Source organism: Clavelina lepadiformis, chromosome 5 (assembly GCF_947623445.1).
Source record: "Clavelina lepadiformis chromosome 5, kaClaLepa1.1, whole genome shotgun sequence".
NCBI classification, from domain to species: domain Eukaryota; kingdom Metazoa; phylum Chordata; class Ascidiacea; order Aplousobranchia; family Clavelinidae; genus Clavelina; species Clavelina lepadiformis.
In genome coordinates, this window is record NC_135244.1 from 3,782,357 (window position 1) to 3,794,644 (window position 12,288).

Genomic DNA, 12,288 nt, shown 5'->3' on the forward strand with positions numbered 1-12,288 from the left:
GAAATAAGCGTTCGACGTTTCCGCTTGGAGAAAAAAGGAAAACGTGTTTGTGGGAGCAAACGACGGAAATTATTGGAGATGATTCCCAAAAACACTTCGCGCAATATTAACTCAATTGCCTGGCAGAGTGCGGCAGGGGTCTACTGCATATTTAATTGGAAGTGACTATTTCATCTTAAGTAGATCACGCATCTCTTTGGTTAGCTTGGACAGGCGGTTAGCTCAGCTCGTTAAGAGAATGGACACACAAAAAGTTGAGTTTTAGTTATTTGGGGTTTAATTGATAAAAAATAGATTTAGGTTAGATTTTGGATATTATTCTATACTAGCCTATATGTTACAATACTTAACTTGTAAAAAAACAGCTCTGATCGAACGTACGATTTTATCCAGTGAAACAACGGCTAGATATTTAATTAGGTGAAAAGACCATACAAGATGATTCAAGGATAAAAAATTTAATCAGAGCAAAAGCACAGCTTAAAAAGGTTTAAATTTTATGCCTTATGTTTATTGCTGTTTCACATGACAACTAATCAGCAGTAAGGAATGATATCATGTTAAACGTGAAACTGATCGTCACCACTTTATGTCTGCTGTTACTGGTATGCGATTCAGTTGTTGAATCAAGAAAAAAGAAAGGAAATAAGCCACCGTGTTCAACCAGAAAGAGCTTTGGTTCTGCCTCGTACAAATTCTTCGGAGTGAGAACGCTGTACAAGTACGCCAGAAAGAAGTTGCCCACAACTAGTAATCGTTCTCCGGAGAGTAAGACATGGCAAAGATTCCACATTTTAATTTTATCAAACACGATTTTTATTGTAAATAACTACAGCTGTTAAGGCTTAATAATGGATACTTTATATAAACGTAAAGGTTAACGGATGGACATAAAGCCTTTATTAGAATTTGCATTTTTATTGTATCATCTTTCATCTGAAATAAAAACATAGTTAACAGTATAACTTAATCTTTTATTTTGAAAGATTGCCATCCGGTCCACATTTACTTGATCGCACGCCATGGTGCTCGGTTGCCACACAAGGGTACTCGTAGGGAGCAACTGCGGCTGCAAACATTTTTAAGGACTCTAAACTCAACTGGAAATGCAAAACTATGTTCTGCAGACATGGAGGTAGACCTATATATGCATGCTGTTGATAATAATAAGTCCGTATATATATATACTGTATATTTATATATATATCCGTATATAAGTCTGTATATATTGAGTGATAATATTTTGCATTTAATTTGTGTAATTGAGGGTATATTTCGTTGTTGCATTACTTGTGTGAAGTATTACACAACAAACATCTTCGCCATAAAGACCGCGTACACTGGCGGCTATTGTTACAACATGAGCGAGGACGATTGAAGATGACAACTTGTTTTGCTTCTGCTTCGATGATATGAGTTCTCATTTCTCAAACGGCGTGACAATGCTGTTTAGTTGCTTAAGTTCTGTCCATACATATTACTACATGATAAAGTTCCCATTTTATTTATTATAAAACACAAAGGATTTCGCCTTCGGGCAAAGCTTACTGATTGTTACATTGCGCAGTAGTAACAAGTGAAAGAGTAAAATGTAAAGGAAAGATTGCAAACATTACAACAGTATTTATATGCGGCACACCAGTTCAAGCGAGGTAATTTATCGAAAGTCATTAAGGAGAATTTAAGTTTGGTCAACAACTGAATTGCAAGATCCCAAAATAAAATTTCAGCATTTACAAAACAACCCATGACTCGTGACGTAACCGTCACAACGGCATGAAGGTTTGGTCGTCGAAAATAATTCTAAGGTTTTTGTTTGTGTTTTCTTTAATAACTTTGAGGCTCTACGTAACTGGGTACCTTGGGTTGGAGAGAATGTCGACAAAAATCAAACCGAATATGGCGACAATGAGATTCGAGGAATTGCAAAACGTTTCTTAAAATTACTTCCGGAATTATTCCCAACTCCAAGCGCTCCCTTCGATTTCAGGTTGGGGATTTGAACAAGTATTCTTATTTCACATACTCGAGTAACACATAATTTATCTCATGACATATACTGCAATGATAATGCTTGTATTTTCTCGCAATGTTTACAGATTCAGAAGCTCCGATTATCAAAGAACAATTGCATCTATGAGAGTCTTTGCAAAAGAGATCTTTAAAAAAGGCAGACCCAGGAACAGTGACATTGAGAGGACTTTGCAGGAAGCCAATTTGCAGGTAGCTTGACTGAAAACACTGCCAGTTTTATCCGAATTGTTTGTAACTCAGCGACATTCTGGTAATCTTTTGAAATGCTGTTTTGCAATTAGTTTTCGCTTTATGTATGAGTCTACTTTCAAGGTTGTACCACTTTTTGACGACACTTACCTTCGCTTCAATTTGATTTGCCAAAAATATTTGAAAACTGTCATGCGGAATTCATCAAGATATGCTGAATACAAAAACATGTTAAGCGGTAAAACAATTTTTTATAGGTTTAATGCAATAACAAATTTTAAAAATAAACTAATGTCTTGGTGATCTGGTACATATGTCACGTATATAGGACCCCTCGTGGATCGTATTATTCGCTCGGTTGCTTTTCGGCTTGGCGTGCCAAAGACGAGCATTACACCGAAGTTTCTTTACACAATTTACTTGGATGGGTGCAGCCTGCAGCAGTGGAATGATGCGGAAAACGGACCGTGGTGCTTTCCGTTCTCAAAAAAGGACCTAAAAGGCAAGTCAGTGTTTACGAGTCATAATCTGAAAGCAGTCTGAGGGGAGTTCTCCGGATGTGTAATACTTTGGATGGCACCAAAATAGCAAACTCTTGACAAATTGCCAACACTTTTGCTTCGAAGTATTCTGGATACACTTCCATTCTGCAACTGCAAGCATTTTAACGTTCAAAATGTGCTGCAGCATTGGACTATCTCACCGACGTAAAGGAGTATTGGCACAGACGTCACGCCAATCGTATCACGAGAGAGATGAGCTGTGATCTCGCCAAAGACATCATGGGATCTTTGAATGATGCTGCTGAAAGTGACAGAAGAGGAGACGATTTCCCGAAAGGGACATTCAGATTCGCTCACGTCACAGCAGTGCTAAGCACAGCCGCAAACTTTGGCTTGTATCAGGTTGGTTATTTATCAACGTATTACTTTCAGGACTTGCTTCGTTAACTTCATTGACATGTTTAGACTTGATCAATCCCTCAGCCATAAAAAATCTTCAAACTTTCCAAACGTTAAGAAAACATTATCAAAATACGACTCGACAAATTCCGGACCGCGTAACGTACGTACACCACAATAATCCCACAAAACAAAAAAATGTTATTATAAGTTAAAACACCCAAAAGTTTACGTCTTTTTCAACAGTTTGGAGTAGAACAATTTTGAGAGTTAGGGAATAGGCTAAATAAAATGTCGAAATTGTGTGGTGTGGATTGTTACTACTTGATTTGTATTAGTTCGTTTAAAGCAGAAAATCACAGTGGGGTTGTAATCAAATCATTTTGTTTTCGACTCAAGTCATATCAAGTTAAGTCGTCGAAGTCGAGTCCATTTAAAAGATGACAAGTCCAGTCAATGCCTTTAACTTTATAAACATTTCTGGCATCGTGGTAATCTTTATGTAAAGTTGCTGGTCAGATATTCTGAAACTCAGGGCTATTTAAAAAGGGAGCATGCGTCACGTTAAGAATAATTAGAAAAGTGTACCGCATGTAAGCAAGCTTTAACTGCCATGATACATTTTTAGGAAGATGATTTGCCGGTAACTGAGGAAAATTATCGCTCCTTGATGCGCAATAGAAAATTCAGCATGGCCCGTCTGAGCCCAAGTGCTGGAAATCTTGCGTTTGTTCTTTATAAATGCGGTGAGGAGTACAAGGTACAGACATTTTTGAATGAAGGATTGACTTCTATTCCTGGATGCTCTGAGTCAGATGGAAAACTTTGTCCTCTTGGCTACGTCCTGGATCATTATCGGGATTTTGTTCCCGGATCGGAATCGGAATGTAATTATGACGAAATATGTCAAGTCTAAATTTCTCAAATTGCATTGTATTTTTGCATGTACTATTTGTAAACAAAGCATCAAGCGATTAAATGATTTTGACTGGTCCACATACTCTTCGTTTAAAAGGTTAATGGAAGTATCATAAGTCAATAATATAATTAAGTGCAAAATGCCACTGCTAGGTAGCTGGATCCGCATATAAATTTTAGGAAGTAGAGGATACGTATTTTTACATAAAATTGTTAAACGCAAAAAAAATTTTCTAAAATTACACTGACACATAGTCCTACGAGTAACATAGGAGAAACCAAGCTAAAAACACTCGATTGCCATAAACATAGACAATTAATTGATGATATAAGCAAAGTTTGATTGCACAGTTGATTGGGAATTATAAACAAGGCTTTTGCGCTTCTTTAAACAAATGATAAACTTGACCAAAGGTATCTTCTAAACAGGAGTTGAATTTAAGCAGGTCAGTAACTTTCGAATGTTTCCATGACGTCATCGAGTAAACCATCTGGTGGTCAATAATACGATAGAACACGCCATAGCCATCATCCAACATTGGTACCACAGAGCCTGTTGACTGAAAAACAATTTCGTATTGTTTAGTGCTCTCCTACACACAAGAAACTCGTATGTTGATACATTCTTTGTCACGCGACATGTCTTACAAAATCGCACTTTCTAAATTGAAAACTTATCTTGTATTTTCTTTTTATTTTCTTGGTAAGCATTGTTTAAATACAACGTCAAAAATGCGAATTTTAAGCGACACCTTTGGCCAGTTACCTACTGTGTATTGTCAACAAAGCACAAACTACAAAAGCACCAAAACCTAATCTTAAAATAGTTCGAATAATCACTTAAAATTAATAAGAAATTTTGTTAAAACGGAACCAATTTCATTAATAATTATCTTTGATCATTAACATATACTTCTGTAATTAAACAGCCCTGTTACAACCATTCGAATCACACTAAATCTTCATTGTTCTTTTTAGCAGTAAGTCTGTTATCATCACCAATTTAGCAGTAAGTCTATTATCATCACCGATCGATTAACGGTAGCAATGTATATTAATGTAATAGTGTTTGATTATTATAAATTATTATTCCACCCAGACTTACAATAGCAATTCTAATTGCAACGGTGCTGTTCAGCACTTTGCAAAATTTCGCGAATGTCATCAAAACTTTCTTCCAAAAGTGAACTATACTTTTTAACATCAGTTACAGATGAATTCTTCCAAGCCGTTATCGCGTAGACCATCTGATGGTCATTGATGCGGTAAAAAACGCCATAACCATCGTCAACCATAGGCCCCACCGAACCACTAGACTACAACAGATACATCGACATCAGAGTTAATAAACAGGGCTGCTTGAAAAGGCAAAATAATGTAATGAGAAAATACTATACATACATTGAAAAATCCAACAAAGCTTGTAGAGAGCACAAAGTTGCCATTTCCACCTGTCTTAGCATACATCGGATCAGTGAAAATTTCTGGAATTGCCATACCTTCATTCTGTAAAAAATACTTGAATAATCGCATCGAAAAAACCACACAACAGCACAGCTATGCAAGTTTTTTTATTGAACTTATGCATCTTTGATAGAGCTTATAAATTTTTAAAACCTGTAACAACTGCTACGTTAAATCAACAGATATCTACTGCACGTAAAAAATAAAATGCTAAGATATAACGTTGAAAAACAATTTTTATCCTTTCTATATCTAAGTTGTAATCAGAAAACACTATACCGACATGATAAGTTCATATAAAATTACTGTGTAGTCACTGAACTGTAATAGAGTGCATTTTTAATTAAACCAGTATTCAATAACAACATTTAAATCAAGTTGTGATGAAGCAAGTTGACAACCTAACTTACTGCAGCAGTTAAGGAAAGGCCAAACAAGTGCCGGTCACATCCCTTATTATCTTGGCAATCGAACATTAATTTTGTAAATTTTTCATGAGCATATTTTAGAAGATGTTGCAATTCAGGTCTTGGTCGTCCATCAATGAACGCCTTGCAAAATTCAACCAGCTCAGGTGTACAAGTTCTGCAAGTTTCCGTTCGACCGTGATAGAACCTTGAAACAATAGTAACTCAGCAGTTCTGCAATTGATTATATTTATTTATATCCAAACGCTTTTAAAATATACTGACTGTCTGGTGGTAGCAGTCTCATAAGTAGGGGCGGGTTTTCCATGAAGACGCATGTATGTCAGTTGCAGGCATATTTGAAAGAAAGCATCTGGAAATATCTAAATAAATAAAAAAACGTGTTTCAGACATTACATGATTTGCATGGTATTACTAAATGTATTAAAAAGTTTAGTTTCTATTATATAGTTAATTAAATAACTTTCAAATAAAATTAAAATCAAACTATTCTACAATCCACTTACATAATAATGTGATATTTTTAGCATTATACCTTGAATTGTTTAAGTTCCACTTTCCCAAATTTATCATAAATTGGACAAACAAGGTCGGTGTTGTCAGTAAAGCTTTTCACTGTCTCCTTTCCCTTCACAATTCCTTCTCTAATCTTGTTGTCAATGCTGAAGTTGAGCTCTTCAATGTCACTAATGTCATCTGCAGAAAAACAAAACTTAAAAGGTAAAAATAAATACATAAATAATATATACAGTAAAATATTGATCCATAAATAATTCTGAGAATTTTGATATGCAAAAAGAAAACTCACTAAATAGAGCAAACTTCTTATTGGAACAGTTTTGGTTAAAGTGGAATGAACAATGATTTTCTTTTTGTCTAATTCACAGCTTATTAGAAAAGCATGGCGATCTGCATTTGGTATGTGTATAACGTGTGACTCTTTTAATTCGAATATTAAAACGATTAAGCAACAAATAACTTTTTAGTGTAAAAGTAATTAAGCAGTGTGAAGTATTTTACAGTGATGCTGATAGCCACGAAAACTTTGAAGAAGGGACTGCTTTTTCGTAACGTCACAGAGTAGTCTCGGCAGTCAAAGTTTGATTGTTCTGTGGACCACGCAACCAACAGTGAAGTAAAACAGTCAAAAATTTACAAATGTTTACCTGAACACTGAATAGGAGCAAGAAAGCGCAATAAAAGAAAAGGATGCTCTATTAAGTGGTGTTAACTTTTTGAGTAACAGAGATGGTAAGCATACCAGTATCTGTAGAACCGTTCCACTTTCCTCCACATTGCATCAAAAACATGGTATTGAACTGTACAAACAGAACGAGCACCATTCCATCGACGGCACTGTGTTCACAGTTTGACATGAACGTTCCATTTGAAGACCAGGCAGTTTGATATGATTTATCACGCCAGCGTTGGACAGGATTGCCAGTCAATGCGTTGAACATCATTTCAGTGTAGTTCTGATGATGATAATAACTTGGTGAAGCATCAGAATTCTCATCCTTGGACTTAGAAAAGATTCCTCGAGACTGGAGCTCAAGTTACTGAGCTTGTTTGTGCGGGTTTACTCATGCATGTAATTTTTATGTGTTTTTTCATTTTATCTGGTCTTGCCCAAGTTGGACACTGTTTACGACGACAACTTAACAAGGGCAAGCACGTTTAATATCTTGACCAAGGAAATTACATTGACGTTGTAACATCATCAAGCGTCCAATCTGGATCACACAGTTATGTGAATCAGATGCTTTGCAATTACTAATTCATTGGTAAGACACTGATGTGGATGTCTTAACAGATGTAACTGAGCAGCATACTGCAGTTTAGAGATTGCTGTAATGGTGCGTTAGTTACAGACTCTTAAGTAGTGTTCCACAGATAGTGTTAGTTACAAATTACGGCATAAACCAAATGCTCTCAGATCTATGAATGTGCAAGACCAATTTGAATATAAAAATAATAAAACTGATGATGCCATTTCAGAAAAAATAATCATTTCCAGCCTTGTAGTTTTACTCATCAATTACTTTACTTCTTATTTTGTCCTTTGGTACACGACTTACCATTGGTGATACATCTTCCATTGAGACTGCATGAATAGCTGATTCAATGTAACGTAAATTTTGTTCATTGTCCGGACTGATTTCAACCAAATGTGACCTGTAGTCCGCCCAGCTGTCACGGTCAAGACCTGTCAATGCAGCCACTCCATCTCCCGCACCAGATTTGCACTGGTCAAGAATGTCTTCAAGAACCTTAGCAAATTGTGGTGGCGTATATGGCTCGTCTGAACATACAGAAAACCGGTTAAAAACCTAAATCTAAGGAAACAGGTTAAATGCCTGAAAATCCTTGATAAAACAACAATATTATTTAAAATGACAACACATTGACCCGTACCAGTTCTGCAACTTATCAGATTGATCTTAAAAAACCTTCCCTGGCAAATCACAATGGAATGAGAGGGACAATCTCCTTCACTAACGGGCTGAAAATGACTAATCAGCTCATCTTTTTTTCGATGAGGGATCCGACATGTGTTAAACACAGTCCTTTACAGAATTACAGAAACTGAGAGCAATTGTAGTTATAATGAAATGCAAAAACCAGTAAGATTTACAATAGGCCTATAATACATATCAACAGGATAAAGCAAAACTATTGTGTTATATTGAAAAAAGTCTATGCAAACAAATACTGCGTTACGCAAAACACATTAGCAAAGCTTTTCAAGATTAAACTTATAGTTTCACAGGAAACTCCAAACACGTTCTTTTAGGCTGGGCAGGTTTATCGAAGTTAAAATACCTGAGCTGTTTCATGGAGAAAGGCTTTCCCTTGCTGTTGGTGTGAGGAGCAACTTTTTGTTCTCTCAACATTTTCCAGAACTTTCCAAGAATGTGCAGACTCAATGACATTCTTTCAACCTGATTGTGAAACACAATAACAGGAATAATTGTAAGCAGCAAATCAAGTTTTCTGACAGATTTATCCTTTATTAAACATTATTTAGCTGCTTCATCCATAAACATGCCTGTGATCCCTCCAAAGGTGGCCAAAATTGTTTGGTGTAAGATGATATTCCAGCAAAATTGATGTATAACTGAGGAATTCTCAGCTCCAAATAACCCTGATCAAGCCATAAATCTTCCACCCAATTTCGATGAACTGAAGAAAATAATAAATACATTTAAGCTCTTATTAAGTATATATAAATACCAAAAATTTGGAATTCCCTGCCTAATGATTTGAAAATTTTAGAAAATACAACAATTTTTTATAAAAAATTATTTTGCTTCACGATCACACTTGCATGACACCATGTGACAATGTTTTGTACTATTTTTGTTTCTTATTTGTGTAAGCGCTTCCATATATTTTATTGCACTATACACTTGTTTTTCTCTATATTATGTATATAACTTCAATTTTATTTCACTAATGGATGTTTGCTGGCTTTAACTCACATTCAATGTTATTGAGTGTAGGCAAAATTTAATAATACTAAATTAAGAAACAGGATATAATTTGGCACTCTTAAGGTTAACTTTATATTTTTCGACATGAGCTTTCGCAAGCAGAAGCTTACTTCTCCAGGAGTACTGTGAAAATTTAATAATACTGGAACTGTAATCATGTTGACGAGGTCTTATAGAATTTCTTTTCCCATCCACTGATGTACAGCATTGAAGCGATTTTCATTCATCTGTTGCTTGAACACACCACATTTCGTTTTTTCAACTTATGTATTATAGATTTAACTAATTATGAGTTTAGTGGCTGTGCTAGTTGTTACCAGCAATTATTAACACAATCATTTTTGATCACGTTTTAAGCCTTTTCGGCTTTGCAATTTTTTCCTGTTTTTTTGGCGCATGTTACTAACAACTGGATTGATTTTTCATCTCCACCGCACTTTTGACGAAAAATAAAATGATTGATTGATAAAACAAAGTAAATTTAGTGCAAAACATCTCAAATATTGATTTCACTTATGACTCACTTTTTTCTCTTTCTTTTAGCTTGGCTTGCAGTACTGGGCCTTCATTATCAAGAAAGTTCTTGCAAATATTTTGGGTTCTTAAATATTCCTCATCATCAGCAACTGCAAGTGCAAGTGCAAGTAGTTTGTGATTTAACCTAAATTATTTATAAATCTACCTTTTTTAATTAATGTGATGAAAACAAACCTGGCTTGAGCCATTACATACATTACAGTATAATATATAGCAGAATATTTGGTGGCCCTTTAGTGTTAATTTTTAGGGTTTATTTATATATATATATTTTCGACACAAGCCTTCATAAGCATCAGCTTGCTTCATCAGGTTTACACCAGAATGAACTGAGTACACTTGATAAAGCAAGCTGGTGCTTGAAAAGTATACAGCTGAGCATTCTTGATGCTGAATAATATACATATTACATTATCACAAGTAAAATATATATCCAGATAATTAAATTACAGTAATACAACACAAATTAAAGTTTTTTATTCCCTGAATTATAAGCAAGTTTATGTAGATTGTTAACTCACTTGCTCGTACAGAATACAAATACTTCTCAATGGTGCTTTCCAATGATGGTACAGTTAAATTTGGGAGACTATCTTCAAGAGAAAAAGTTTTAGCCATGTTTCTGCTACTTTTGTTGTTAACGTCAGACAGACTAACTCAATGGGTGATGGTGAACTGGAGAATATCTTTACAACAATTGTCAAGTTTAAAGTTTTGCCGAGTTCTAAATACACATGTTGTCCTAATAATTTTGCAAGCTTCCTACAATCTATAGATATGAAAGTATTTTTTTCATGATATCCACATGAATTTGAATTTGAATCCACTTTCTATTGCACTGGAAATGGCTGCAACAGGTTCTTTAGCAGAGTTTCTTCTGAAAATGAGTTTATTAGAAAACCAGACGAAAAAAGAATAAAAACATGCAAGTTTGCTGTGATAAAAATGTCAAGTTCCCCTTTCTTCTTTATGCTCTCTCATACCTGCAACTGCAAACCCTGCCAGGTAATGCAAGTGTATAAAGTTATTTGTTTTACTTTGTTGCTTGCCATAAGTAATATTGTCGAACTTTACTTGTCTTTGCATGGTGAAAGCAACCAACTATCTTAAAAAACTGCAACACAAGTAAGCAAAAAACACATGGTTGCGAAACAGCAAAACATCCGTGATTGCGCAATTCTGCACTAGGCTAGGGCTGGAAATATAGCCGATTTTCTTTAAAATCTTTAATCGCTAAGAGCTCTTAGCCACTAGCGGCTATCAGCCGGTCAAAATTTCGCAGCCCTAAACTAGACCTTAATCTCTTCTGAAGTATCGTATTGTACTTCAAAGACAAAAATCAAAATTTTCCCAATATGACTGTTAAGTTACTCATGTGATACATGTTCAAAAACATGTATGATTACACATACATTTGCAAGCTATTTTGTATGTTTAATGTAATTATAACTACTGCAGTCAGCTGCATTGACTTTCACAACAATTAAAATCTTTTTGGTGCACAGACCTCTAAGTTTCACTATCACATTTACTAAAAGTATGCATAATGATTTGCATTACAAAATTAGACAATGGAAATCATGTAGGTTATTTATAATAAATTGCAGTTTTAATGAAAATAAATCTGATCCCATAAACAGGAGCTACAGTAGATAGTTTTAGATTTAGTTCTTCAAAACTTGATATTCAAAATCGGGTCTAGTATACAAGTGCACAACCAGATGACATCACTATTCGAGTAGCTGGGGTCTGGTATACAATGGCATCCGGTGGTTGTGCACTTGTACACTGAACTCTGAAACACTGTACACTGAAATAGACTTTCAAAATCTGCCATTCTAATCTAACAAAATTTTTCATCTAATCTAAATCTAGCCACAACTTCAAGTTATTATTTGTTAATTAGGCCTAAGAATTCAAGAAAAATTAAGTTTGTGCATTTTCTTTCTTGTAATGTAACTATCTATTGCTAAAAAAACCCTCCGTGACCTACTTGATACGATAATAAAATGGGCCAAGGCTAACCGCTATTATATAGCCACTTCCTTTTCACAAACACAAAAATGCAGTCACTTTTACAGCAACCCTTGTAAAATAGTTGCAATTCTAGAACCCTCCGAAAACCAAACAAAGTTGTTTAATTTACTCGCTTATCTTTATCACGGTCCAAAGGTCGTACCGCAATTGACATGGCCACCAAACTATGACACTTCTCTTCATGTTATTGGCATTACCACCACCGCCCATCATTACTACGTCCTCTCACCAAACAAAATCCGAGGTTTTAAAGAAAGGGAAACATTAGAGGGAAATTCCCCACCT

General features: G+C 35.2%; 3 protein-coding genes across 4 annotated transcripts in view; 1 reads left to right on the top strand and 2 right to left on the bottom strand.

Annotated features, from left to right (window-relative positions):
• Window positions 1-12,288, bottom strand: part of LOC143458786 (protein SPMIP7-like) — a 124,118-nt gene that overhangs the window by 99,692 nt on the left and 12,138 nt on the right. The window lies entirely within an intron of this gene.
• Window positions 98-4,117, top strand: LOC143461324 (multiple inositol polyphosphate phosphatase 1-like). The gene is made up of 8 exons (XM_076959213.1): window positions 98-768; window positions 987-1,135; window positions 1,842-1,990; window positions 2,100-2,223; window positions 2,347-2,461; window positions 2,552-2,725; window positions 2,911-3,128; window positions 3,754-4,117. Exons 1-8 carry the CDS (start codon window positions 558-560, stop codon window positions 4,039-4,041), a joined length of 1,428 nt encoding a protein of 475 aa, XP_076815328.1. The 5' UTR covers window positions 98-557; the 3' UTR covers window positions 4,042-4,117.
• LOC143461322 (peroxisomal carnitine O-octanoyltransferase-like) lies at window positions 4,045-10,731 on the bottom strand. Of its 2 annotated transcripts, XM_076959209.1 has the most exons (13): window positions 10,488-10,731; window positions 9,954-10,055; window positions 8,985-9,118; window positions 8,759-8,877; window positions 8,351-8,502; window positions 8,014-8,237; window positions 7,197-7,410; window positions 6,471-6,631; window positions 6,200-6,297; window positions 5,918-6,122; window positions 5,445-5,549; window positions 5,149-5,359; window positions 4,464-4,603 (listed from the first exon to the last, which is right to left on the bottom strand). In XM_076959209.1, exons 1-12 carry the CDS (start codon window positions 10,582-10,584, stop codon window positions 5,159-5,161), a joined length of 1,812 nt encoding a protein of 603 aa, XP_076815324.1. In that variant the 5' UTR covers window positions 10,585-10,731; the 3' UTR covers window positions 4,464-4,603; window positions 5,149-5,158. The 2 variants fall into 2 exon arrangements, with proteins under 2 accessions (XP_076815325.1, XP_076815324.1); XM_076959210.1 differs by lacking the exon at window positions 5,149-5,359 and having other exon boundaries at window positions 4,045-4,603.

What these genes read in the sequence shown, in the direction of transcription:
- LOC143461324 (XM_076959213.1), top strand. Translation starts at nt 558, where the DNA reads ATGTTAAACGTGAAACTGATCGTCACCACTTTATGTCTGCTGTTACTG. An exon ending in TATGTTCTGCAGACATGGAG is followed by an intron (nt 1,136 to 1,841) that starts GTAGACCTATAT and finishes AATAACTTTGAG; the next exon opens with GCTCTACGTAACTGGGTACC. An exon ending in CAAACTTTGGCTTGTATCAG is followed by an intron (nt 3,129 to 3,753) that starts GTTGGTTATTTA and finishes ATACATTTTTAG; the next exon opens with GAAGATGATTTGCCGGTAAC.
- LOC143461322 (XM_076959209.1), bottom strand. Translation starts at nt 10,584, where the DNA reads ATGGCTAAAACTTTTTCTCTTGAAGATAGTCTCCCAAATTTAACTGTA. An exon ending in GCTAAAAGAAAGAGAAAAAA is followed by an intron (nt 9,119 to 9,953) that starts GTGAGTCATAAG and finishes TATTTTCTTCAG; the next exon opens with TTCATCGAAATTGGGTGGAA. An exon ending in GAGACTGCTACCACCAGACA is followed by an intron (nt 6,123 to 6,199) that starts GTCAGTATATTT and finishes TATTGTTTCAAG; the next exon opens with GTTCTATCACGGTCGAACGG.